This window comes from Lactuca virosa, chromosome 7, assembly GCF_052849685.1.
Source record: "Lactuca virosa cultivar CGN04683 chromosome 7, Lactuca_virosa_CGN04683_v6, whole genome shotgun sequence".
Classification (NCBI taxonomy): Eukaryota; Viridiplantae; Streptophyta; class Magnoliopsida; order Asterales; family Asteraceae; genus Lactuca; species Lactuca virosa.
Genome location: NC_136432.1, coordinates 229,123,316 through 229,148,041, shown reverse-complemented (window position 1 = coordinate 229,148,041; position 24,726 = coordinate 229,123,316). Strand labels below are relative to the sequence as shown.

Sequence of the window (24,726 nt, the reverse complement as noted above, 5' to 3'; positions counted from 1 at the left end):
ACCAAGTTAGATGAGACATTACAAAAGCTAATTTTATAATATTTATTTGAGAATTAGAAAACTTTCCTTTTTCTCATTTAAGACTTTAATGGTCATTTAACTCCAAATATATTGAATGCCAAAGTGACATATCTCAATGGTAGAATGATACGGTTCTTAGGTCATGTATAAGACCACCATAGAACGTAATCCATTAAATAACAACTAGACTTGTCAACACATTCAACTCTCCCATTGAACTCTCCAATGGGGATGCTCTTAGAAAAGTAAGATTTCATTAAAAGAAGGAGTGAATCACAATAGAATCAAACTCAAAACTTTTAAGGTATCCAAAGGAGCACTTAACCTAGAATCAAAATTAGACCTTTCTTAGAGCAATCCCTTTGTTTTGTTATTACATTCTTAATAATTAATCGTGTAATGTATAATATGATTAAAACTCATGACTTTTGAAGTGTCCCAAATAACGCCCAATCATAGTAGCTTCGATGTTCATAGCACTAGATATTACTTGGTAGTACATTTCATAAATTATTCTCCTTATTTCTTGCTAATCCTGGCTACACGTATATTTTCTTTACAACTTAACAAGCTCCGAGTAAATCTCAAATCTTGTTGAACATGATAGTTGAGGCTCCTACAAAGTCCAAACTCCTCCATGTAAGAAATTATTGCAAACATATATATAATTAACCATACTACTTATAATAATGATTTATTAATGATTCCATTGATAAGTTATCGGTTACCAGTAAGTACTTGGTTTGTAAAATGCATACATGCAAATATGTTATTCCCATACGTGTGTGTGTACATTGTATCCTTATGAACAGATTCATTATATGCAGTTCACTTAAACGACATCTAAGATTATTGTCTCATACCTGCTGGTGGCAGCCTGTAGAATATATGCGTGTCTTATATTATACTGTTTTTGTTTTTAAATAGATGACACTGGCATTGAGACCCATGCTCTTGAAGTTTCATGCATGACACCTTAAATAAACTTACACTTACCAAAAGAATATCAATGACTCTCATAAATAACACCTATGGGATTCAAATGAGGTGAGAAATACCTGAGACATAGAAGATGCAAATGGTACAGACCGGCCTACCACTTGTTGAGCATGATGGACTTTTTTGCGCATGAAGGTAAGTAACCTTCCATATGTCAATTTGCTTTCGGTTTCAATAGCTTGAATGAAGCTAAAAGTCAATGCACCTATAGCATTGCCAGTGAACGCCTGCAAATTTATTATCTTCTATTAAGTTAATCTCAGATTGAAATGTATCCTTTCTTAATAAGGATAGTCTCTATAAAGTAAATATATAATTAGTAGCATGCTTGAAGCTACAACCCTAACTTTATAACGACAAATAGTTTTTGTTGCAATAGTACTCTATTTCGTGGTCATTAGCGTTTTCTTACAAAAAAAGAATCAAAATATAAGTTATCTAATACATGTTGAAACTATTTATGATATAAGAGCATCTGCAATGCATAACTTTTTTCGGAAAAGAATCTGCAAGGCATAATTTAATTATGGAATGGTTAAATGACTAGTTAACATTCAATCGATTAAACTCAATCATAGTGGGATTCAGTGCTATAAAATTCTCGAATGGGTCCCGATTAATCTTCGATTAGCCCATAGGCACTACTCGACCTACTAAAAGATGTATAGCGATTAATCCATGCCTATACAGTGAGCGAAGCGGTAGCAAACGGTGAAATTTTAACACTTTCAAGAAGTTATATCTTAGTAGAAACTATTTGAGGAATTATTAGTATTGTGTTAATCATATTAATCTATTTTGTTATGATATTAGTGGTATTTACGAACTTTGATATGATATTATTCACATTTAGTTTTTCAAAATTCAACGAATTAGTTGTTTAGGGTCTCTAATCATCCGATCAATCCCTGCCTAACCGACTAATCTTTTAACCCAAGTCCACCGACTAGCTAATGTCGAATGTTTTTTATAACTTCGGTGGGATTTTAAGTTGACATATAAGGGATTTGGATTTCAATGTCCATTCAAATATTCAATTGAAAAAAACATTTTTTTAATTTGTTTAAAAATATGTTTGGTTGAACTTTATAGCATACAATACAATGTACATATTAAATGGTAAAGTTGTAATTAAATATAGATTAAACTTTATAGAATTCAATTTGTGGTTGCTCTAATGTTTTGTGTAAAGTCGGAAACAATATACAACACACATACTATTTTGGCAAAAGAAGAAAGAAGATGATATTTACCGATGTATCGGCTGAGTTCTGGTTATCTGCACAGGCACTAATACACAGTGCTTTGCCACCACGAGTCCCTTTATTTGTAAGTTGGTGCTCTTCCCACATATATAGTCCATCCCTGCTCCAAAAGAGAACATCATGAAGATATTTTTCTAGAAATCCCAACTAAACAAATGAAAACTCTTTTCGAAAGCGTTAGTAAATTGTTTAATAATTTCTCGACTATATTTAATGTGTTAATATTCTTTCTTAAGGACAATAAAAGTTTGTGGGGAGCAATCAAAAGCTGGGACAAAAAGTGTTAGGTAATTGACACTGACTGGTTGATCTGGCAAAGAAAGGGTAGATCTAGCACAGTTCCACTGAAGCAAGTGTCAATAACACTATGAAGTGTTACTCCATAAGGCAGTGGTGCTACAATGGTGGCATTGATTTCGTCATCAAGTATCACTCCAGCCACTCTATAGTCAAGAGGGCACAACGCTTCATCATACCCATCTATCTCATCTCCATCTTCATCAGGAATTTGGCATGCATGTCCTGCATAGTAGAACATCAGCGAGTCCCCAGATTGACAACCTTGGACTAGCCAACGTAATGCCTCTTGCATGTTACGTTTTGTTGGAATCCTGGAGCGGTCTGATTCCTCTTCTGCAGAAAAAGTTGCATCGTCACAAATCTAGATATGTTTCACATGAACGATGTTTACCTTTTAGAAAACTAAAATTTAACTCGAGGCATGTCCATTTCAAAGTGGAAAAGTACCTGTAAGGATGCGGATTGAATCATTTTGAAAGCCCAGTTTGTTCACAAGTAATTGCTGCATGCTCCTCACATTATGAACACTGGCTTCAAGTTTCTTTCTATGGCCATTGTAGGTCACACCACATAAAACAGCCTTCTTCCTTTTTTGCACCGGAAGTGTTGGTGTTAACTGATTGGTACGGATTTGGGGAAAACGTGATAACCATGGTGATGATGTTTGAGAGGGAAGTCCTTTAAAATCTTCTTGATATGGACTTCTTACTACATTGGCAATTTGTTCAATTCGGTTGAGAACACGGCCCTTAAGCTTTTTGTTAAAAAGGTTGACTGTCTCACACACGGGACATATTTCATATTGTGAGCTAGACAACTTAATCAGGGTTCTTCCGCATGTTTTGCAGCGTTTTTCAGCACTTGACATGTTTGCGTTGTTTAATTTAGAATTGTACTTAGGTAGGTGGAATGAAGCTAAGTATGGATGCTTGCAAATGTTGTTTCTTCACCTTTTATAGTCCCGTACACATGTATCTCACCATATTCTATATTCCAAAACATCTACTCTTGATTATAATGGAATGACTTTATTCTTCTTGAAAGTAAATGACCGAACTGGGTTCACATTTGAAACACCTTTCGGCAGAGATGGATCAAATTTTGTTTTGACACGAATGTTTTCTAACATATGCTCCTATTGGATAGGTATGTGGGGATAATACATTTATGGATTATGAAATTTTATTTCTAGAAAAAGAAAATTAAATCAGTAAAATATAATATAGTACTACTGTTTGGATGTCGTGATTCGTACTAATGTTTGGACGCTCTAGAAGTCTTTGAATCGATATAGTATTTATATTTTGACTAGCTCCTTGGAAGTCCTTTAATTATTAAATTGTTGTTCTAAAAAGAATGTTATGAGTTTAATTATGCAGATATATAGTTTAATGTATAAAAACAAGCCTAGTATTAAATTTATAAGGAAAGATGATGAAGAATATGTTGAAATAAAACGGAAAGTTATGATTAAATTTAAACATAATTTAAAGAATAAAAAAATTTATCATATTTAATTAATGCTGTAACAGATATGTTCTTAATTAAATATATATATACAACGAAAACCATATTCATTTTAATAATAACAAATATTCAGAGAGATAACAATGACAAAGCTATTGCCATTAAGTTGTGTTTAGAGGCAAAATCAAGAATCAATTCCCCACAAATATGAAAGAAAAGGTTAATTCCAAATGATTTGATGTACCATACTGTATAATTAAATTAAGCATATGCATCAAGTACTTTGTAGCATCAAATTCCAAGAACAATACATGTTTCCACCATAGGAAAGACTACTTGCTTTTGTGACTTTAACATATTCATCAAATTCCAAAAACCTCAACTGTTGAAATTGTAAGACCATGTTTGTCAGTTTTCTTTTTAAACTTTCAAGCAAAAATTATCCATTATAACATGCTCTATTATAATCATCAGTATAGTGATCTTGCTTCGAGAAGATATTTTGCCATACATGACATATCAGTTGTCAAAAATTTGATGGTTCACTTGCACATTTATTCAAATCACTTGTTGGAAACTCTTTTACAAGATTGTCATATATGTTTGCTCTTGTATGATTCGTTCTTGGTAATGAAGTTGTGTTTGACTGCTTCAAAAAAACTTGAATTCTTTTGAAGGATTATGATAGTATTGGATGCACTTTATTGTTAAAAAATGGGTGCAAATCTAAGACGAATTAGTCTTCCTGTTGTATGTTTGAATAATACATATGTGTATGGGTGAATTTATTTTTTGTACACATTAACGCTATAAGTTATATATTTTTTTGGGAACCAATTAAGTTCTACGAATACAAGAAGTGGTAAGTTTTGCTTATTAAAAATAAGATGGGAAGAAAGAATTTCTCTATAACTGAAAGCCAAAGTAGGGTACTGTTGGGTAACTATCGCTCGATCAAATGCCTCCAAGACAGTACTGTACTACTGTTGGATACTGGTGGGCATATTTTCATGTGAGTTGGATAAAAATGGCAACATACACCGGATAGGATCATGAAAGGTAGTGTAAAGAAACGTAATCGACACAAGATCTTTCCAACTTCATCATTTCATTCACTATGAAACAAATGGTTTACATCAACAGATTACAACTCAAAACTCACTACACAATCACTCACACTCATATTACAACACAAGTATGAAGATGATATATGAACAAACCCTAAACCGAAGATGAGAGTGAACTAAGAAATACAGATGAAAAATATCTCGACTCATACCCAAATGAATCCAGCTAACACATTATACACATCGGATCACTTAAACATCGGGTATAACCCATTAACACGTGCGTATATCCACCACCTGCATAATCAATTCACAATACATCCCCACAAATATACAATATTACAATTCTTACCCTATAATTAATAAATTAATGTTTAAGTTTGCAAACACTTATTAAACTCTTTTCAACATGCCCCCTCAAACTAAACATTAATTTGAGAGAACATTCAATTAATCAACATTTTTAAAAACATCAATCATATTAAGACGATTCACAATGTACTCATGTTGAACACTTCCAAGAGATTTAGTTAATATATCTGCATTTTGATTTGAAGACACAATTTTATTTACTTTTAAAATTATATTCTCAATTTTTTCCCTAACAAAATGAAGATCAATTTCAAAATGTTTTGTTTTTTCATGAAATACAAGATTTAAAGCTAATTTAATTGTAGATTCATTATCACAAAAAATATCCACAGGTAAATTAGGTTTTATACCCAAATCATGAAGTAATTTTAAAATCCATATTAATTCACAAGTTATGCTACCTAAAGCCTTGTATTCAGATTCTGTGGAGGAGCAAGAAACAGTACTCTGTTTCTTGCTCTTCCAAGAAACAAGTAATCCTCCCAAGTAGACAAGATATCCTGTTACAGACCTTCGACTAAACAAACATTTAGCCCAGTCTGCATCAACAAACCCAACCAAATCTAAACAACTAGACTTAGTCAAATGTATACCCATACCAGGACTATTTTTCAAATATCTCAATAATCTGAAAGCAATATTGACATGTGATTTATATGGCTTATGCATGTATTGACTTAACAACTGAACAGTATAAGATATATCAGGTCGTGTGACAGTTAGATAAATCAATTTACCAATAAGTTTTTGATATTCAGTAATATTAACTAAATAATCAAACTTTTCCAAATCACACTCTCTTTTGATGACTAAATTTGGTTCAAGTGGAGTTTTAACTGGTTTACATGCAAGCATACCAAATTCATAAAGCAATTCCATGAAATACTTTCTTTGATTAAGACATATGCCACTCTTAGTTCTTAATACTTCAATACCCAAGAAATATTTCAAATCACCTAAGTCTTTGATTAAGAACTGAGATTTAAGAAAAAATTTAACATTATTTAATTCAGCCTCATTATTTCCAGTTAAAATAATATCACCCACATAGACAAGAAGCACAATAAAAGTATTTTGAAATTCTCTAACAAACAAGGAATAATCATTTATACTTTGCTTAAAACCAAAACTAGAAAGAGAAGAACATAACTTCTCATTCCACTTCCTTGGGGCCTGTTTAAGACCATAAAGAGATTTTAATAACCTACAAACTTTGATATCATCCTTTGAATGATATCCTTCGGGTTGACACATATATACACACTCCGACAAATTTTCATATAAAAAAGCATTGTTAATATCCAATTGATAAAGTGGCCAAGAATTATAAACAACTAATGAAATAACCACACGAACTGTTACTATTTTGGCTACAAGAGAAAAAGTCTCCCCATAGTCTATACCTTCCCTTTGATTATACCCTTTAGCCACAAGCCTGGCTTTATATCTTTCTATATCACCATTGGATTTATATTTTATTTTATAAATCCAACGACATCCTATTGCTTTTCTTCCTTTAGGAAGGTTAGTAATTTCCCAGGTATTGTTTCTATAGAGGGCTTCCATTTCCTCATTCATAGCTTTGATCCAATTTGGATCTAAAGCTGCTTCATTATAGGTTTTTGGTTCAACAGTTTTATTAAGACTAGAAATAAAACAAAAAGATTCATTATTAAGAGCTGAATAGTTTACAGTCCTTTCAATTCCATGTTTATGCTTACCCTCTACAACATAATCACTACATCTAACTGGCATGTGAACATTTCTTCCAGATCTAGTGACCCTAGTTGACAAATTATCAGAAGGATTAGAATTAACTTAATCATTTTCCTCAGTCAGTGTAGAAGAACTTGGAAACATCTCATCAGAAGGAGGCACATATGCCTCACCAGTCCAGTTGCTGACATTAGGGGAACAAGTCTCATCCAGGTCATGGTCTGCATTAGCACCATCCATCTGATGGTTACTTCTCAAGTTATCTACCCTAGTGTTATCTAGAATAAAACTAGAATTTAAAGACTCATCATAGGAAAACGGGTCATTTGAATTCACAGTGACAACTGATTTATCAGTCAAATATGAAGTTTTAAGCTTGAAAGGAAACAATGATTCATAAAATTTTACATCCCCGGAAACAAAAACAAAATTGGAATCAAGACTAAGAACTTTATAACCCTTTTTATCAGAAGAATAACCAAGAAAAATGCATTTATCAGCTCTTTCAGAAAATTTATCAGAATTATTCAACTTAGTGGCAAAACACAAACATCCAAACACTCTAAGTTTATCAAAAACAGGTGCACTATTATAAACAAGTTCATAGGGAGAAGAACCATTTAAAACAGAAGTAGGTGTTCTATTAATCAGGAAAATTGTAGTTAAAATGGCATCTCCCTAGTACTTAATTGGTATACCAGATTGAAAAATTAAAGACCTAGCAACATTTAAAATATGTCTGTGTTTCCTCTCCACAACTCCATTCTGTTGTGGAGTATGAACACAAGATGTTTGATGTAAAATTTCTTTTGATTCAATTACCTGTCTCATTCTATTGTTTAAAAATTCAGTACCATTATTAGATCTAACAACCTTGATTTTAACACAAAACTGATTGTGCAAGATATTAAAGTAAACAAGAACACAATCATAAACTTCATCTTTCGACTTTAACAGATAAACCCAAGTTGCCCTAGTAAAGTCATCCACAATAGTCAAAAAATATCTAAATCCTTCTGTAGTTGTCACTCTATAGGGACCCCAGACAGCTAAATGAATTAACTCATCAAGTTTAGAACTAGTATGTTGACTGACAAGAAAAGATTATATGGTTTGTTTAGCTTTATGACAAACATCACAGGGTGGAAGAGTTTCATTTCCAATTTTAAGTTTATGTCTTAAAGAACTCAAAGCTTGATCAGAAGGATGACCAAGTCTATTGTGCCAAGTTAGTTTAGACACATAACAAACAGAAGAAGAAATAGAGGAACTAGATAGATTACCTGAAGGTACACTATTTATGTAATAGAGACCTCCAGACTCTCTACCATTCCCCACTATCACCTTTGACTGTAAATCCTTAATTTTGCAAATATGCTCATTAAAAACAACCTCACAGTTACTATCTTTGCAAACCTTATGAACAGATAACAAATTAACATTGAAATAAGGAACAACAAATACATCAAACAGTGTTAAAGAATTAGACAAATTCATATTACCAATCTTTTCAATTTTAGCTGATGTATCATTAGGATGGATAACTAGCAGATCTAACTTAGACACATCCACAGTGTCATGAAGTAGTGACTCAGAAGCAATCATATGTTGATTTGCTCCTGAGTCAACTATCCATTTTTGGCAATTAATAGAAGCATTAAAAGCTTTAAACAAACAAGTACCTGCCATATTTGCACTAACAGAAGCTTCTTCATTCACTTTCTTATCACCAATAAGTTGTAAAAGTTTGATATATTGATCCTTAGTAAGTTGATGAAACTCAGAATCCCCAATAGAATCAGAAAAATTATTAGTACTAGCACTTCCAGAAGAAGTGATAGTTGAGTTAGCAGAAAAGTTTTTAACAAAATTATTCTGATTATTAGTTTCATTTCTTGACCTAAAATCCTTAGGATATCCAATTATCTTGTAACATTTCTCTATAGTATGACCTTTAATGCCACAATTCTTACATTGAACAATTTGACCCTTTATTCTTATTAGTATTAGGTCTGTTATTAAACTTGCTATTAAAGGCAAATGACTGAGATTTAGTCACAGACTGAGATGTCTGAAGAGAAGTCAAAGAACCATTTCTTTGAAGCGATTCTTCTCTTGACACAATAGAAAAAGCAGTTTTCACATTAGGTAAAGGTTCCATTAATAAAATGTGACTTTTGACTTGATTGTATGAATCATCAAGTCCAGATAAAAACTGCATAAGTTTCATGAGATTAGAGTGATCCTTCGGTTTAATAGAAGCATCACATGTACATTCAGTTAAACTAGTAAGACCATCAAACTCTTTCCATAAGGAATCAAGCTTATTGAAGTAATCTGACAGGAAATACCATTTTGTTTAAGAGAATTAATTTGTTGGTGAATATTAAAAACAACAGATCCATCAGACTTATTGTAGGTTTCAAAAAGATTTTCCCAAATATCCTCTGCTACTTCAGAATAAGCTTGACTCTGATAAATGGAGTCAGAAATAGAAGATAACAGCCAAGAACAAACAACAGCATTAGCCCTATCCCATTTAGTTTTCTTTGACTCATCAACACTGCTCTTTTTAAAAGAACCATCAACAAAACCTAATTTATTTCTTGCCTTAAGGGCCCTAGAAATGGAACTTCTCCATAACCTAAAGTTTTCATTACCAGTTAACTTGGTTGTAATAATAGAAGTAACATCATTATCAGAAGGGTGAATGTAGAGAGGATCATCAAAGTTAATCTGATCATCCTTCCCACTTCCACTAGGTGGATCACTAGAACCACCTGCCATAGAAGCAAATGAAAATCAATCAAGATCAACAAAAAAACAGTCAAGAAAACTTACCCCTTTACTGATCTTATGTCCAGATGGTCACCACGTATGTTGGGGCCCGAATACAACCAGCACAGAGGAAATACAGAATAGATATACAAACAGAAAACAACCAGTGTACACAGGACACCAGGATCTCACAAAACAAATATATAACAAAGAGGTAAAGGAACAAGAAGATCCTCACAAAGCTTTTGAGACGAGACAAGAATGAGAATCGACTCTCTTTGTCCGTTCTCAACTAGGGTTTATCGGTGATGAAATCTGACCCCTAGTGAGTTCTTTCAGACTAGGAGATTAATCGATTGAGTTTTCAACCGCTGTAATGCAACCACCACAGCAGTAACCTGCAAGATCACAAACAACCTCACAGTACCAAGATCTAAAGGAAACACAGATGTTCGATTTGATTCGCAGATAAAACCCTAAATCGAAACGAACATCCAGAAGAACACAGTTGATGAAGTAAAAGATTGGAGTTCAAAAGAACCCAAACCCTTAGACTAAACAACAACTGTGATAATCAAATAAAAAAACAAGGAAGAAAAGATTCAGAAGTTACCAGTACGATCGTGAGATGAACAGAAGTTACTCAACGAGCGTCACAAGAACAACAAAGGAGCCTAAACTCTGATACCATGTAAAGAAACATAATCGACACAAGATCTTCCCAACATCATCATTTCATTCACTATGAAACAGATGGTTTACATCAACAGATTACAACTCAAAACTCACTACACAATCACTCACACTCATATTACAGCACAAGTATGAAGATGATATATGAACAAACCCTAAACTAAAACCCTAAACTGAAGATGAGAGTGAACTAAGAAATACAGATGAAAAATATCTTGACTCATACCCAAATGAATCCAGCTAACACATTATATACATCGGATCACTTAAACATCGGGTATAACCCATTAACCCGCGTGTATATCCACTACCTGCATAGTCAATTCACAATTCATCCCCACAAATATACAATATTACAATTCTTACCCTATAATTAATAAATTAATGTTTAAGTTTGCAAACACTTATTAAACTCTTTTCAATAGGTAGCGACCTTTTAATTTCTAATTGACTTGTTTTGTAAAATTAGATGGGATTCAATGTTTCAGTTTTCATGTTAAAAAAAGGGATGTGTTTGAATAGAGCTTCATAGATTGTTCCAATTTATCCTCAACATCCACTTACATATATCTGGGAGTCAAAGGTAGGGTAGTTGATTCTTTTGATGGATGCTCTTACAATTTAGAAGAATCCCAAGAAGGGCATCAACCACTAAGAACTAGTAATGGAACATCAAAGAACCATCACACAAAAGGTGATGCATCCCTACTGGAAATACATCATTTTGAAAGGCTTTCCATGAAGAGCTTTTAGAACGCTTATTTATTCCTGGTTATGTGTATCAGTTACGTCCTATGAATTCCGTGAGTCCATGTACGCTAATGCCATCTACGCAAACATTTAAAGATAGAAGAACCAAAACTTTACAAAATAGAATGAACGAATCTGATTCTAGTACCATCAAAGTAAAATTCTAGTAGCTTGTTTATTGGTTACTTATAATCAGAAAAGGCTATGCTTGCTTGCTATTTTAGACTATTATATCATCAAGATTTGTTAAATTTGGCAAAAAAAAAATGCCATCATGTTGATATTTAATCGAATATTAGATAGTAATGGGGATGTATTAGTGTTGATGTTTTCTATGGTAGGAATATGGAAAATCGTAATTTTAGAAGACGTTGAATCATCCTGAATACTACGTGGATATGGATTTTTTTTTGTACTACTGTGTATCATTAATATCGATGTTGTTTATGGTAGAAATAAGAAAAATCATAATTTTAGAAGGCGTTCAATTATCCTGAATCCAACATGGATACGGATATTTTTTTTTTGTGTATCGTGTATTATTTATTAAGTGGAAATTGCATAAAAAGTTCTACTAGCAAAGCGCCTTTTACGTAAAAAATTTGCGGATGGAATAAAATCTATTGAAAAAACCAACGGAAAACCGAGAACAAAATAATGAAATAAGATCGGCACAAATGTTATTTTAGGATTTTAACTATTCATTGGAAATTACCAACGGTACATCAAGAGAAACTGATTACTGTTTTTGTTTATTTAATTACGATAAAAATGCACAGATTTTGATTAATGTTATCATCATCATTTTTATTTATTAAAATATTATAATATTTATAATTATTAGTTATTATTTTTATCTTTATTATTATTATTATTATTATTATTATTTGTGTGTATCTATATGTATGGATATGTGTATGTGTATGTGTATGTGTATACGTATTGAACTATATGTTTATGCATTTCTATATGTGTATGTGGATGAGTGTATCTATATATGTGTATATGTGTGTGGATGTACGTTTATGTTTATGCGTGTATGTTGTATATGTGTATAGTTATAAATATGTATGTGTATGTGTATGTATTTTTATGTTTATATGTGGAGATGTATATGTATCTGTGTATGTGTATGTGTGTCTATGTACGTATATGTACATATGTATGTGTCTGTAACTGTGTGTTTGTCTGTATATGTTTTTGTGTATGAATATCTATGTGTATGTGTTTTGTGCCTATGTATATGTATGTGTATGTGTATGTGTATGTGTATTTACAACAAGAAATATATGCTTTAGGGACGACACCATTAGGGACGACAGGTAGTTTTAGGGACGACACTTGACAATACGCATTTTTGTCATCGCTAAAGAATCATGTCGTCGCTAATAAGGGTGTCGCTAAAGGGTTTGATCGGCGATCCGTGTGAATTTCTCTGGATCAATTTATGTCCCTACGATTGCATCCTGATCCAACGGTTGGGCTTAGCTACTGTTCACACCAATAGGGACGACGCCATTTGCGACGACATTGTCACCGCTAAAGGTCGTGAAAAATGGGCGCGTGAATTTCCCTCCAAATTGTCATCTCTAAAGATTCAAAAGGCGTCCTTACTGGCGTCTTCCCTAAAGGGTTCCACCTTTTGTCCCCCACCGGGTCGCAGAACCTGATTACTCTTTCATTTGTCTCTCATTTTTCGGCGACAATCAGTGAAGCGTTTTTCCGGCGACTTTGTAGTTTCCATCGTAGAAACCGTCGGTACACCCCACTTCTTCCGTCGGAGGGATTTCCAGCTTCTCTGTAACACTCATAAAAATCATGCCAATATAAAACTTTTTAAATCATTCAAAAACCAGTAATTATTACAAAATTGTTTTCAAAATGGTTTAGTGTCAGAGTATCCCAGAATTAAATCATAAAACATAAGGAGGTTCATGCCATCGCCTTCCCGCAATCATCAGAAGTACCTGAAACATAATCAACAACTATAAGCCCGAAGCTTAGTGAGTTCCCCCAAAATACCAACGTCATACAATCATAATCATATCATATAAACAAACAGCATGCATAATGACCCATCAGCCTGACCGGACCGCCTCGTTGGGCCATCAGTCTATCCGGACCGCTCTCTGAGCCATCGACACGTCTGGACCGCCTCTTAGGGCCTTCAGCCTATCCGAACCGCTCGTCGGGTTTTCGGCCTGACTAGTATGCCCTCCCGGGTCTGCAGTCTATTCGGTCCGCCCTGGGTATGTTGGCCTTCAGCACAAAGCAGGTCCGCCTCAACCCAACTCCCAAATCAAACAATCATGTGTACATAAATATCATACGCTAGCATATATAATAGTCAAACCGATCTAACAGATCACTAATCATAGCAGCATCCTATATACCAGGATACCGACCTAACCGATCACTAAAATAGCATTATCCTATATACCAGGATACCGACCTACCACGTCACTAAGCATATCACCATCCTAACTACCAGGATGCAAATCAGTAAGCATATCATGCAATAAACCCGGATACAAATCCGAAAAGAGCCGACATTGGTGCCTTCGACCCTGTTAGTATAGTGAGGACAACTCACCTCATAAGTAGCTCGGGATGATAATGTCAACTCCTCCAAATACAGCTCCAACTCAAACACCTACATCCACTAATGATCCAATTCCATAAATTCCCAAATTACTAAAATACCCCCAGAAGTCAAATTGGTCAACCCTTGGTCAAAGTCAAAGTCAACATTCAAGGTCAACAGTCCATGTTGACCCAACTCATCAAGTGTAGCTCGCTGACTCGTCGAGTCCTTCCAGAACTCAAGAAATCATGAAAACCCTAGTTAACTCGTCGAGTTTCTAGACAACTCGTCGAGTCCATGCGATGTCCAAATGTCGGGAAAAACCCTTACTAACTCCTCGAGTCATCTCCCTGACTCGCGGAGTCCATACATAACCAATACAGGCAATCTTCATCCGACTCGTCGAGTTGGCCATGCAACTCGTCGATTCCCTTCAGTTCATTTCTCATTCAGACATTTTTAAGCTACCCCAAAGTTCCAAATTGCAGATCTAACCTCCTAGGGCATGGTTTCCACGTAAAGTTGCAAACTTTACGTACATGCAAGGTCCTAAATGCCAAAACCAAGCTAGGGGAGAAGTTTTAGGTAAGGAGAAGGTCATAACTTGCCCGAGACTAGAACTTTATGACTATATGGGGCTAGAGGATTCCAGATCTGAAGTTACAACTTCAGATCATACCCAAAACCAGAAATAACTCCACAACTACTAGAAAAGCCCTAAACCTTTGCATGAAGAGATCTAGCTAGAGAGAAGTCAAGGTAACGACTTGTTACCTTCAAAATGATGCTAAGATGAAGTAGAATCAGATCCCCAAGTTTCACCTTGCTCCAAGCTCCTTAACAAAATCCACCTTCCAAGCTTCTTAACACACAAAAATGGAGAGTAGGCGCGATTAGGGTTTTTATTTAAATGTTTTTCAATGTTTGGACAAAGTTACAATAGTGTTTTGAATATAATAAAAATGAAATTTTTAACCTTGATTTTTGGGATGTTACAAGATGATTCCCATTTGATCTTTGAAATAATGTGGATCAATAATTCCTCTTTGAAAACCAGAACACTTCAGAAAACAAGTGAGTGTCTCGTACCATGCTCGTGAAGCTTTCTTGAGGCCAAAAACAACTTTTTGGAGTTTGTAGCAGTAGTTTGGATATGTTTCGGGGAGATTGTGCGCTTGAACTATTGTTTTTAAGTAGTTATAGTATTTTATTTTCATATTTAATTCTTGTTTGCAGTTCACGTTTGGTTTATTTTTGTTGTGCAGGAACACCGGTGCATGCATACAATACATAGCGGACGCTCTTTCACCGCTTGCATTTGATCCGAAAATTGAACGAATGGCTCGCTCAAATTGGATCTCTAGAAGGAACATCAACACCATGAGTGTAGATAATGTGGTCGTGGAAGATGTGATCAAGGGTCATGAGGATGCAGTCAACAATCCTTCATCACTAGTTTAACCAGTAGTTCCTCAATTCCCAAACAACAACAATGGGAACAACGGGAACAACAACAATGTTGGTGCACCAATCATCCAACCAGTACAACCACAACCGAACAAAAACAACAATGGCCAAAACGGTGGAAATGGAGGAAATTGGGCACAAAACATGGGTGCAATGGAGGAAACCACAACGGTGGTAATGGTAGAAATCAGAACGAAAATCCTAGAAATGCTTATCCTCAATTCGTTAATGGTGGTAATGGCGGTAACGAGGATGACAGGGATTTTGATGATGGAAGTCACAATGGAAATGGTTGGAATCAGAACCATAATTGTGGTAATAGGCGGAATCAAGGCAATCAGGGTGGAAACGAAAATTACAACAACTGGAACAACCAAAATTTCTACAATGGTGGCAACAATGACTACAATGATGGGTTTGGGAATCAATACCGAAGGAATCCAAATGGTGGATTCAACAATGCAAATGGAGGGTACTACAATGAAGGTAACCAATTCCCTCATCTTTATTTTCCGCAACCTAATCGACAATCTGTGGCGTCTCATTTTTTCAACCGGGAGAGTAGGATGATGCTTCACCTATACTCTTCGCAAAAGGAAATGAGCACCATGTGGAAGTAAGACCATAACTAATTAGTGTTTTACCCGTCTTTAGTGGTCATAAAAATGATGATCCATACAATCACCTCTATGATTTCCTTGCAATTGCTAACGTGAATACTCCACGAGGAACTAATAGAGATTCCTTTAGACTCCACTCATTTCTGTTCACTTTAAAAGAAAAAGCTAAGTATTGGTTTACTGCTCTTACTCCCCATAGTATTATTACTTGGGAGCAATTAAAAACTAAATTTTTGCAAGAGTTTTACCCTGCTAGTAAAAGAACGGAAATAAGGAAAGCGATACAAGATTTTTCACAAAAACCCAATGAAGAATATCATAACACATTTAAACGCCTCAACGAATTGTTGCGTTCATGCACCCATCATGAATTTCCTCGTTGGAAACTTGTACGTTTTTTTATGATGGAGTCGACACTGCAAACCAAACTATGATAAATGCCTCGTCCGGAGGCACTATTATGATGCAAGATAGTGAAGACGCTTAGCGATTCTTGGAGCAGTTGAGTCATGGTGCAAAAACCAATTACTCAGCTAAGAAACGGGACACCCCAGTTTCATCGGCTGCTTCAGTTGGACTAGACAAAAACTGGAAAAATGAAGTCAAATATGATATTAATTCTTTAAATAAAAATTTTGACTTACTACTCTCTAGTCTAGGCAAGGAGAAAGGTGTTTGTTTTGCAGGGACAAAAAATATGTGTAAGTTGCGGAGATTCATGACACATCATAGATGAGTGCATGAGAAGTCAAGAGGAAATCAATCAAGTTCCCGACTATGGTCAATTCCAAAATAGTCCGCGATCATTCAATCGGAACTACAACCAAGGCGGGAACTACAACAACAATGAGAATTTCAACGACAACAGTCATCAAGGGAATTACCAAAACCAAAATCAGCCAAAATAGTTCCAACAATCCAACTTCAACCAAGTTGGAACATCAAAGAAGGAGGAAACTGATAGTAACAATTTGGACAAAATCATGGAGTTCATAAACCAAACATATCAAAAAGTTGACACTAACTCCAAGTCCATAACTGTTATCGAGAAGCAGATTGCTCAACTTGTAGAGCAAATTCGGAAAAGAGAAGATAGAAAGTTACCAAGCACCACATTAGTCAACCCATCCCACACTCAAAGACCCAGAAAAGAGCATCAAGTGAACGAGGTAATCACCTTGCGTAGTGGGAAAGAGGTTGACAGCAAGGTAAGTGCTCATCCCGTAGATAATGATAGTGACACTGAAGTCATTTTTGATGAAAAAGAAGAGTTGGATAAAAGTTTTAAATCTGAAAAGCAAAACGTAGCTAAGGGTAAAGATGACTCTAAAGTAGGGGAGCATGGTGTGGAGGTTAATACCGCACCATACCCTTCAGCTTTTGAGAAACTGACATCCTTCTCTTTTGGGAAGCGAGGGCCGAAAATGGAAGACATGTGGGATCTATTTAGTCAAGTTATAAATATCTCGTTAGTCAAACTTATTAAGGAGGTGCCTTCATATGCAAAAAAAATTGAAGGATTTTGTGTGTTCAAAAACGCAAACTCCAAGCACACCTCCCTAAAAAGGTTGATTTAACCGAGCATGCGAGTTCCATAAATATCAAATAAACTTCCACCCAAGCGTAAGGATCCCGGGGCACCTTTAATTTCTGTTACCTTAGATAACATTAATATCAAAAAGGCGTTCCTTGATCTTGGAGCTAGTGTTAATATACTTCCGGGAAATCTTTTTGATCAACAGTTCAACATGACTTAGGGACTTTGGAACAAAATGATATCATTTTACGATTGGCCGATAAGCCAACAAAAATTCCACGGGTATATCATCTGATGTCATAATTAAAGTGGAAGATTTTTATTACCCAGTTGATTTTCTTGTGCTTAACACCAAAAGCACCTATAAAGAAAGTCAACCTTCTATTATTTTGGGTCGTCTGTTTTTGGCAACAATAAATGCACAACTTAATTGTAGAACGGGTGCCATGGATATCTCTTTTGGTAATAGGAAACTTAGAATTAATGTGCTTAACACGTTTCCTAACTCACCATCGGATTATGAATGTTATCAGGTGGATGTGGTTGATGACTTAGTACATCAATTCACTCTTAGGATATTACACCCCGATCCGTTGAAGCTCTCTCTTTCTAATGACAAGGATGTAATGTTGGACTTGGAAGATATCAAGATGGTTGAGGAAGCATTTGTAAATGCTATTTAGCAAAGGAGGCCACCATGGAGTCATCAAATTGAAAAATTGCCAACAAGTTTCTCGAAACCGCTTAAGCCATCTTTGGATGAGTCACCCACTCTTGAACTTAAAACTCTTCCTTCACATCTTAAGTATTCATTTTTAGGATTTAATGATAACTTACTATTATCATTTCTTCTGATTTGACAGGTCCACATGAGGAAGCATTACTGAAAGTGCTTTCCAAGTACAAGGGAGCAATCGGATGGACCATAGCAGACTTGAAGGGAATTAGTCCAGCCACATCTATGCATTGAATTATCATTGAAGCTAGAGAAAATCCATCCCGAGATGCACAACGAAGGCTCAACCCAAATCTGCGAGAAGTGGTTAACCAGGAGGTGCAGGCTTGGATGGGGAGAACAGATGTATGGATGGAGGGTGTCGACACAACACTAGTTAATCTTATTGAGCAGATGCGACAGGTTGGTATTATAGTTGACAACACTTATAGTGTTGCTACTCGTCAGTTGTACCAGCAGGAGTACTATACGGATGCGGCCTACAGACGAAGTCGTGTACAACATGACCCGATGGACATTGATCTACCGCAGCAATACCGATCTAGGAACCTGAGTGACTATCCATCACCATCGGAGTACGAGCATTATCATCTACCACCAGCTACAGTAGACACTGTTCAATTTGATGATTTAGTTGGGTCGATCTTTTGGTATCCTCCACCATACCCACGATATTCGCCACAACCACCTCCACAGTAAACCTTGGTGAGATCCTCTTTTGAATTTTTTGTTTTTATGGTTGTGTGGTTAAGACAATTTTCTTTTATTTTTCTTTTTATCTTTTTATTTGGGATGAATGTACTGTTATCTTAAACTCATATATTGGTATTGTTCTCTCGTGGATTGGTTCTATGAAATCTGTGATGAGTTAGTAGTTTCTCTATCTCTTGAATGTAACTCATCAAGATGGAAAATGATAGGAGTTTTGCACATCGAGTCATATATATATATATATATATATATATATATATATATATATATATATATATATATATATATATATATATATTGTTGATTTTGTGGGTTGCTAAGCCGGTTTGGAAAATTTATATATATTTAAAAATTATTATGTGAAATACCCAAGTTTGAAAAATGAAGGTTTTTGGCTCGAGCCTACGATCTTTCAATTGAGGCCCCAACAGAACAATATGTGTTGTCATGCTTTGAGTACTTGGTCTTACTTATTTTTGCACCTTTAGGGTTAGGAGGGGGCTATTATTGTTTTCACAAAACCAAAAAACCTCAAAAGACATTGAAGAACTTCCAAGTATCTATATTCAAGCTCAAGTCATATTTTGTCCATACAACAAAGGTTTATATTTTTGGCAGATTTAGTCCCTACAACAAAGGTCATACATTTTGACCGATTTAGTCCCTACAACAAAGTTTTTACATTTTGGCAGATTTAGTCCCTATAATTTTTTAATTTATAGAAATGGTCCCTGTATTTTTTTTTCAAAAACAGCCAATATGTGTAAGATTTTGTATTTTTGCAGATTTGACCCCTTTACAAAACTACTTATATCATTTTTTTTGTGTTGTTTTGTTTGTGTGTAGATAAATTTTTTCTTTCAGTTTCGATTTTTATAGGTAAAATGATCACTTTATAGATTTTTGGATTTAACATAGTAGAATCAGAACGCTCAGGTCCGTTTTTGTAATTTTCTCATTTCTTAATGTTTTTTTGGTAAATTCTTTCGTCAAGTTTTAGTTATGTAGGAAGGTTATGCATGTTACACTTCCAACATGGCTATAGTATGTCTCTTAAGAACGTTATAAAAAATATGTTTGCATTTTTAACATTTTAGAAATGCCATGACATTTACAAATTTCAATCAAGTTTCCACAAATTTCGCTCAACTTATTCGAACCCACACCAATGATGTGTGTGTGTGTGTGTGGGGGGGGGGTTACTCGTTTCTATAAATAATGAAGAGTTCTTGTTCAATGACCATTTATGTGCATAGGTCAAAGCTTTTGTTGAGGAACTATTTATGACGATAATTTAAAGTTGTTGTACATGGACCACTATCATAAAAAAAACCAAAGAATTTTACTTCGGTTAAAAAATTAAATAAAATAAAAAATTGTGCACGGTTTCTAACTTCAAAAAACGAAAATTGCAGTTTTCGGTCAAGTTTCAGCCAAAAATCTCAATGTGTTCACCGACATTGGAAGTCAACTAAGTATTCAACAACATTCAACTTTTCCATTAAACTATATATATTGATGCATCTATAACAAGTATTGTGGAAATATTATATTATTATTTATTAATTTGTTTATAACAACAATTCACCCCAAAGATGAAGAATGTTGTATTATGGATCTAACTTCATTTTAAAATATCTTATCACCAATATGCCATTATAGATTATGGACAAAAGTGATATCGGGTCCATATATCAAAGATTTCATATTGTTGTTTACATAAAAACCTCAAAATGAAATTTTAGCCACCAACTTATTGACACAAAACCTTGAGAATCAATAGAACAATATACAAATGTAAGATTTGAATTCAACATAACTAAAAGAAAAAAAGAAAAAAAAAACAACATACATTTTCCTCTTCTCAAAACCTAAAAACCACCTCAAATTGTAACTAAAAACTATGTCAAAACCAAAGCTAATCTTTATAACACTTTAACAAACTCCTTTCAAAGGCTCCACATAGTTTATCTTTGCATGGTTGACACATGAAGCCACTTGCATCTTCCATAGTTTCGGTATCAACCACCTCACAAATGAACTCTTTGTTGCACCATGTACAATTTGTTTTGAACCTTTCATTGATGATTTCAACCGGTTCTTCTTGTTCATTCCCAAGATCCATGTCAGCATGCTGATGTGGACCCATTCATGCCATCACAACATTCATATTAGTTGGAATAAAACAACAACAACAACAACAACAACAACAAGAATTAACTTACCTTTTCAAAAGCACGAGTCCCAGTTGGAAGATCAAATCTTCGAGTGGTTTCCTTGTGAAAAGTCGCCAGGTGTCGCTCCAGCTCACGCATATCTTGAAACACTATTCCACAAGGAGAGCATTCAATGAGAGTTGAAACTTTAACATCATAAAGTTCACCGGTTGTTGACCAGTCAACATCTTCCTCAACCTCAATAACAGATGAATCTTCAACTCCATTCACCTTCTATACATTCAAAAACCATATTATTTTAATTTTTTCAGAAAGATGATTTCAATAACAGTGATTTGATAAGTTATAAGGGTATTTTGTACTTACAAATGTGGGAACTGAATGACAACCGTTTTCTGTTTGCCTCATTTGCCGTTCTTCAGAATGAGCATCTGTTATTAGGGATTGATTTTTCAGATATATTGCAGCATCCTTGCATGACTTAAAATGTTCCCCTGAGGGGCTGAAGATATTAAGGAAACACATCATTAGGGATAATTATGAGGGGATTCTTCAAGAACACGTAAATGTATACATGGAAATAATCGAATTACTCTAATTATGTTACTTGATTTTGGACAAAAATGAAGTCTTTTTAAGGAAAAACCATATGCTAGGGTTTGAAAACACAGTCAGTAAACAAACTCTCAAAGTTTGACTAATTGTGATCAAGAAACTAATTGAAACCCTAAAATCCAGATATTGTGTATAAGCATTCATGACATTCAAGATTCAAATGAGCATCGAATAGAGATGGATGTGATTTGTGAGCCAGTTCAAAAGATCAAAAATTTCATGAATGTTATGAGAGATTGAGAACAGAGCACTTGCCCTATGTTTCTTCTGATGACATGAAGGAACCAGGTATCAACAATGTGGATCTTTATAGGAACTGAGCAATATTGCTTTAGAAGGAAATAATCAAACTTTTAACTGTAAACTAGGTTGAAAATTGCGTTCGTATGAACAGAAATGAAACCTAGAGATAAACTGTTATTCGCAATTGTATACCTCTTATGAACACAAACCATTTCTGATTCAATGTAATCTAACTTGAATCGGAAGTCAAAATAGAGGACGAATCGACTAAGAATCTACGAGTTACAGAACCAGCGAAAAATCCGTACAGTTGGTGTTTTTTTCTGATTCGGTGTTCAAAGAACACGTGCATTTGTTCAATGGAAACAGCGAAATAATCCATCTGGATTTTAAACCTAACTAAAAAATGCATATAAGTTGATCCGAAATTTCGAATCGAAAGACAATGTGAGAAGAGGGGAGAGTGATGATCACAACCTGACATAACTCCGGCAGTATATGGAGTGCAGTCCAGCGCGGCGGCGTAAAGCGAGCTCTATTTTCCAGTCAATTGGCAGAGCTTTCACGAATTCGGCGGCGTCCACCACCTTCCTCCGCTCACTGCGACCACACCACTCTCCTTGTAAACTCTCCATAAACCCTATCAGCTGTGCCCTCGACATACGCTCCGTCATACTCGCCAATTCGCTCTCATACGCGCCGTCCGCTACACGCGCCAGAAAGTTTAAGTCAACCTCCTCCCCTTTCACAAAAATTACACTTAGCCCCTCCAACTCCTTCTTAATCTCATCCATCCCCCCATATTTTACCTTTACCTCCTTCATATGACTTTTAACCTCATGTTTGGCTATCATCATCTCTCTACTATAACCATCTTCCCCCTCGCCCTCAAAAATGAATTCAAATTTGTTCCGGGTAGCAGGAAGTCTGTGACCAGAGCGAGGGCGACGAGGAAAGGAAAGTTTTTGGACTTCAAGCAAGTCAGGGTTAGTGGTTGATGTGGTGGACTTTTGGGCAGATCTAACTTCTATGAGACTATTGTAATCGGGGTTATTGCTGTCAGAAGTAGTAGACCAGGTAGAGGAAGGGATGCGGTGATTAGAAATTGGTACATTAGCCATTTGCAGTGAATTATGTATAATTTCAACTTTCTTATGGCTTTGTTGGTAGATAGTGCTCCTTATGGCTTTGCTGTTAGATGGTGTTAGATTTTTGAGAGGTAGTTCTTATAGGGTCTAAAAGAAAGTATACATGAACTAAATGCATTTTTGAAATAGTTGACTTCTTTGATGAAATAATGATAATAAATGTCATAAAAAGGATATTTCCTTTGTGAACTAAGCATTCAATTTTTTTTTTTTTTTGCATATAACATATGGTTCTTATAGAAAATGCAATTTATAATTTTATTTTTAATTTTCTTTTTGTATTTTGACAAATAATTATTCATTTGGAGTTAAAATCTATTATAATAAATGTAAATTTTTTTGTCACATGTCACACTTTCATTGATTTGGCCACATGTCATTTTATGGTTATTTTCAATTAAATTTTTTCCACATGACATTTTGTGGTTGTTTCATTTTTATTAAATTTCACATAATATTTAATTAAATGTATTAATTGCAATAAATAAGGACAAAATTTAAAAATATGTTACCTTATTTGTCTCTAAAACCCATTATTTTTATAAATTATTCTAAGATTACAAATGCCACCTTACATTTAAAATTAGTAATAATAAATTTTGGTTAATGTTGCCCCAAAAGCATAAATTTATACTTTTAAAAACTCAATCATTATTTTGAATTTTTTCTATTTCGAAAATAACCATTATTTATAATTATAAAAAATTGTCATCAGAAAGTTATATCCCATCCATAATGTGAACGAAATATAGAAATACATATCTATAATATGAGTGAGTGTGTGGGTAAATGATTTGGCAAGCAAATAATTTTTTATATATTCTTTTTACAATTTAACATATTAAGTTGTTTATTCTTATCAATCCAAATTGGAAGTTTATTATTAAATATTAAAATTTTAAGATATAAAATGTAGTTTATTTTAAATAAAATATAAAAGGAAAAGAAATTTCATATTACAAAATATAGCATTTATTGTAGATTTGGTCTCTCTCTCTCTCTCTCTCTCTCTCTATATATATATATATATATATATATATATATATATATATATATATATATATATATATATATATATATATATATATATATATATATATATATATATAGGTTTAGGTTCTATGGAAAACAAAAAACCCTAAAAATCATTCAAATGCATAAAAAAAATACTTAAATATCACAAAAAAAAAATTTTGAATTTTTTTTCAAAAAATCAAAACTTTTAGGTCAAAATCGCTGAAAAAAAAATTTGAAAAAATTTTTTTTTTTACCAAAAAAAAAAATTTGATTTTTTTTTCAGCGAAATTGTAAAAAATGCTGCGATTTTTTGATAAAAAAATTCAAAAAAAAGTTTTGTGATGTCTTGGTATTTTTTTATGTATTTTTATGATTTTTAGGGTTTTTTTATTTTCCAAATAACCCTTCCATATATATATATATATATATATATATATATATAT

General features: G+C 34.2%; 3 protein-coding genes across 3 annotated transcripts; all 3 read right to left on the bottom strand.

Moving 5' to 3' along the window:
* Positions 1–347: 347 nt before the first annotated feature.
* LOC145123340 (metacaspase-1-like) lies at positions 348–3,503 on the bottom strand. Its single transcript, XM_079058550.1, has 5 exons — positions 3,033–3,503; positions 2,588–2,918; positions 2,274–2,385; positions 1,080–1,247; positions 348–637 (listed from the first exon to the last, which is right to left on the bottom strand). Exons 1-5 carry the CDS (start codon positions 3,451–3,453, stop codon positions 578–580), a joined length of 1,092 nt encoding a protein of 363 aa, XP_078914676.1. The 5' UTR covers positions 3,454–3,503; the 3' UTR covers positions 348–577.
* Positions 3,504–7,309: 3,806 nt separating this feature from the next.
* Positions 7,310–9,994, bottom strand: LOC145127625 (uncharacterized). The gene is made up of 6 exons (XM_079062781.1): positions 9,503–9,994; positions 9,181–9,422; positions 8,890–9,107; positions 8,491–8,835; positions 8,030–8,256; positions 7,310–7,885 (listed from the first exon to the last, which is right to left on the bottom strand). The coding sequence occupies exons 1-6, from the start codon at positions 9,992–9,994 to the stop codon at positions 7,310–7,312; spliced, it is 2,100 nt and encodes a 699-aa protein (XP_078918907.1).
* Positions 9,995–20,836: 10,842 nt separating this feature from the next.
* Positions 20,837–22,770, bottom strand: LOC145125656 (uncharacterized). The gene is made up of 4 exons (XM_079061080.1): positions 22,596–22,770; positions 21,627–21,762; positions 21,309–21,533; positions 20,837–21,217 (listed from the first exon to the last, which is right to left on the bottom strand). Exons 1-4 carry the CDS (start codon positions 22,751–22,753, stop codon positions 21,002–21,004), a joined length of 735 nt encoding a protein of 244 aa, XP_078917206.1. The 5' UTR covers positions 22,754–22,770; the 3' UTR covers positions 20,837–21,001.
* Positions 22,771–24,726: the final 1,956 nt, after the last annotated feature.

What these genes read in the sequence shown, in the direction of transcription:
- LOC145123340 (XM_079058550.1), bottom strand. Translation starts at nt 3,453, where the DNA reads ATGTCAAGTGCTGAAAAACGCTGCAAAACATGCGGAAGAACCCTGATT. An exon ending in TTTCTTTGCCAGATCAACCA is followed by an intron (nt 2,386 to 2,587) that starts GTCAGTGTCAAT and finishes CTTTTGGAGCAG; the next exon opens with GGATGGACTATATATGTGGG. An exon ending in AGAACTCAGCCGATACATCG is followed by an intron (nt 1,248 to 2,273) that starts GTAAATATCATC and finishes ATAAATTTGCAG; the next exon opens with GCGTTCACTGGCAATGCTAT.
- LOC145127625 (XM_079062781.1), bottom strand. Translation starts at nt 9,994, where the DNA reads ATGGCAGGTGGTTCTAGTGATCCACCTAGTGGAAGTGGGAAGGATGAT. An exon ending in CTTATGGAAAGAGTTTGATG is followed by an intron (nt 9,423 to 9,502) that starts GTCTTACTAGTT and finishes AAACTTATGCAG; the next exon opens with TTTTTATCTGGACTTGATGA. An exon ending in TGTTAGTGCAAATATGGCAG is followed by an intron (nt 8,836 to 8,889) that starts GTACTTGTTTGT and finishes AAAAATGGATAG; the next exon opens with TTGACTCAGGAGCAAATCAA.
- LOC145125656 (XM_079061080.1), bottom strand. Translation starts at nt 22,753, where the DNA reads ATGGAGAGTTTACAAGGAGAGTGGTGTGGTCGCAGTGAGCGGAGGAAG. An exon ending in GTCATTCAGTTCCCACATTT is followed by an intron (nt 21,534 to 21,626) that starts GTAAGTACAAAA and finishes TTGAATGTATAG; the next exon opens with AAGGTGAATGGAGTTGAAGA. An exon ending in GGACTCGTGCTTTTGAAAAG is followed by an intron (nt 21,218 to 21,308) that starts GTAAGTTAATTC and finishes GGTCCACATCAG; the next exon opens with CATGCTGACATGGATCTTGG.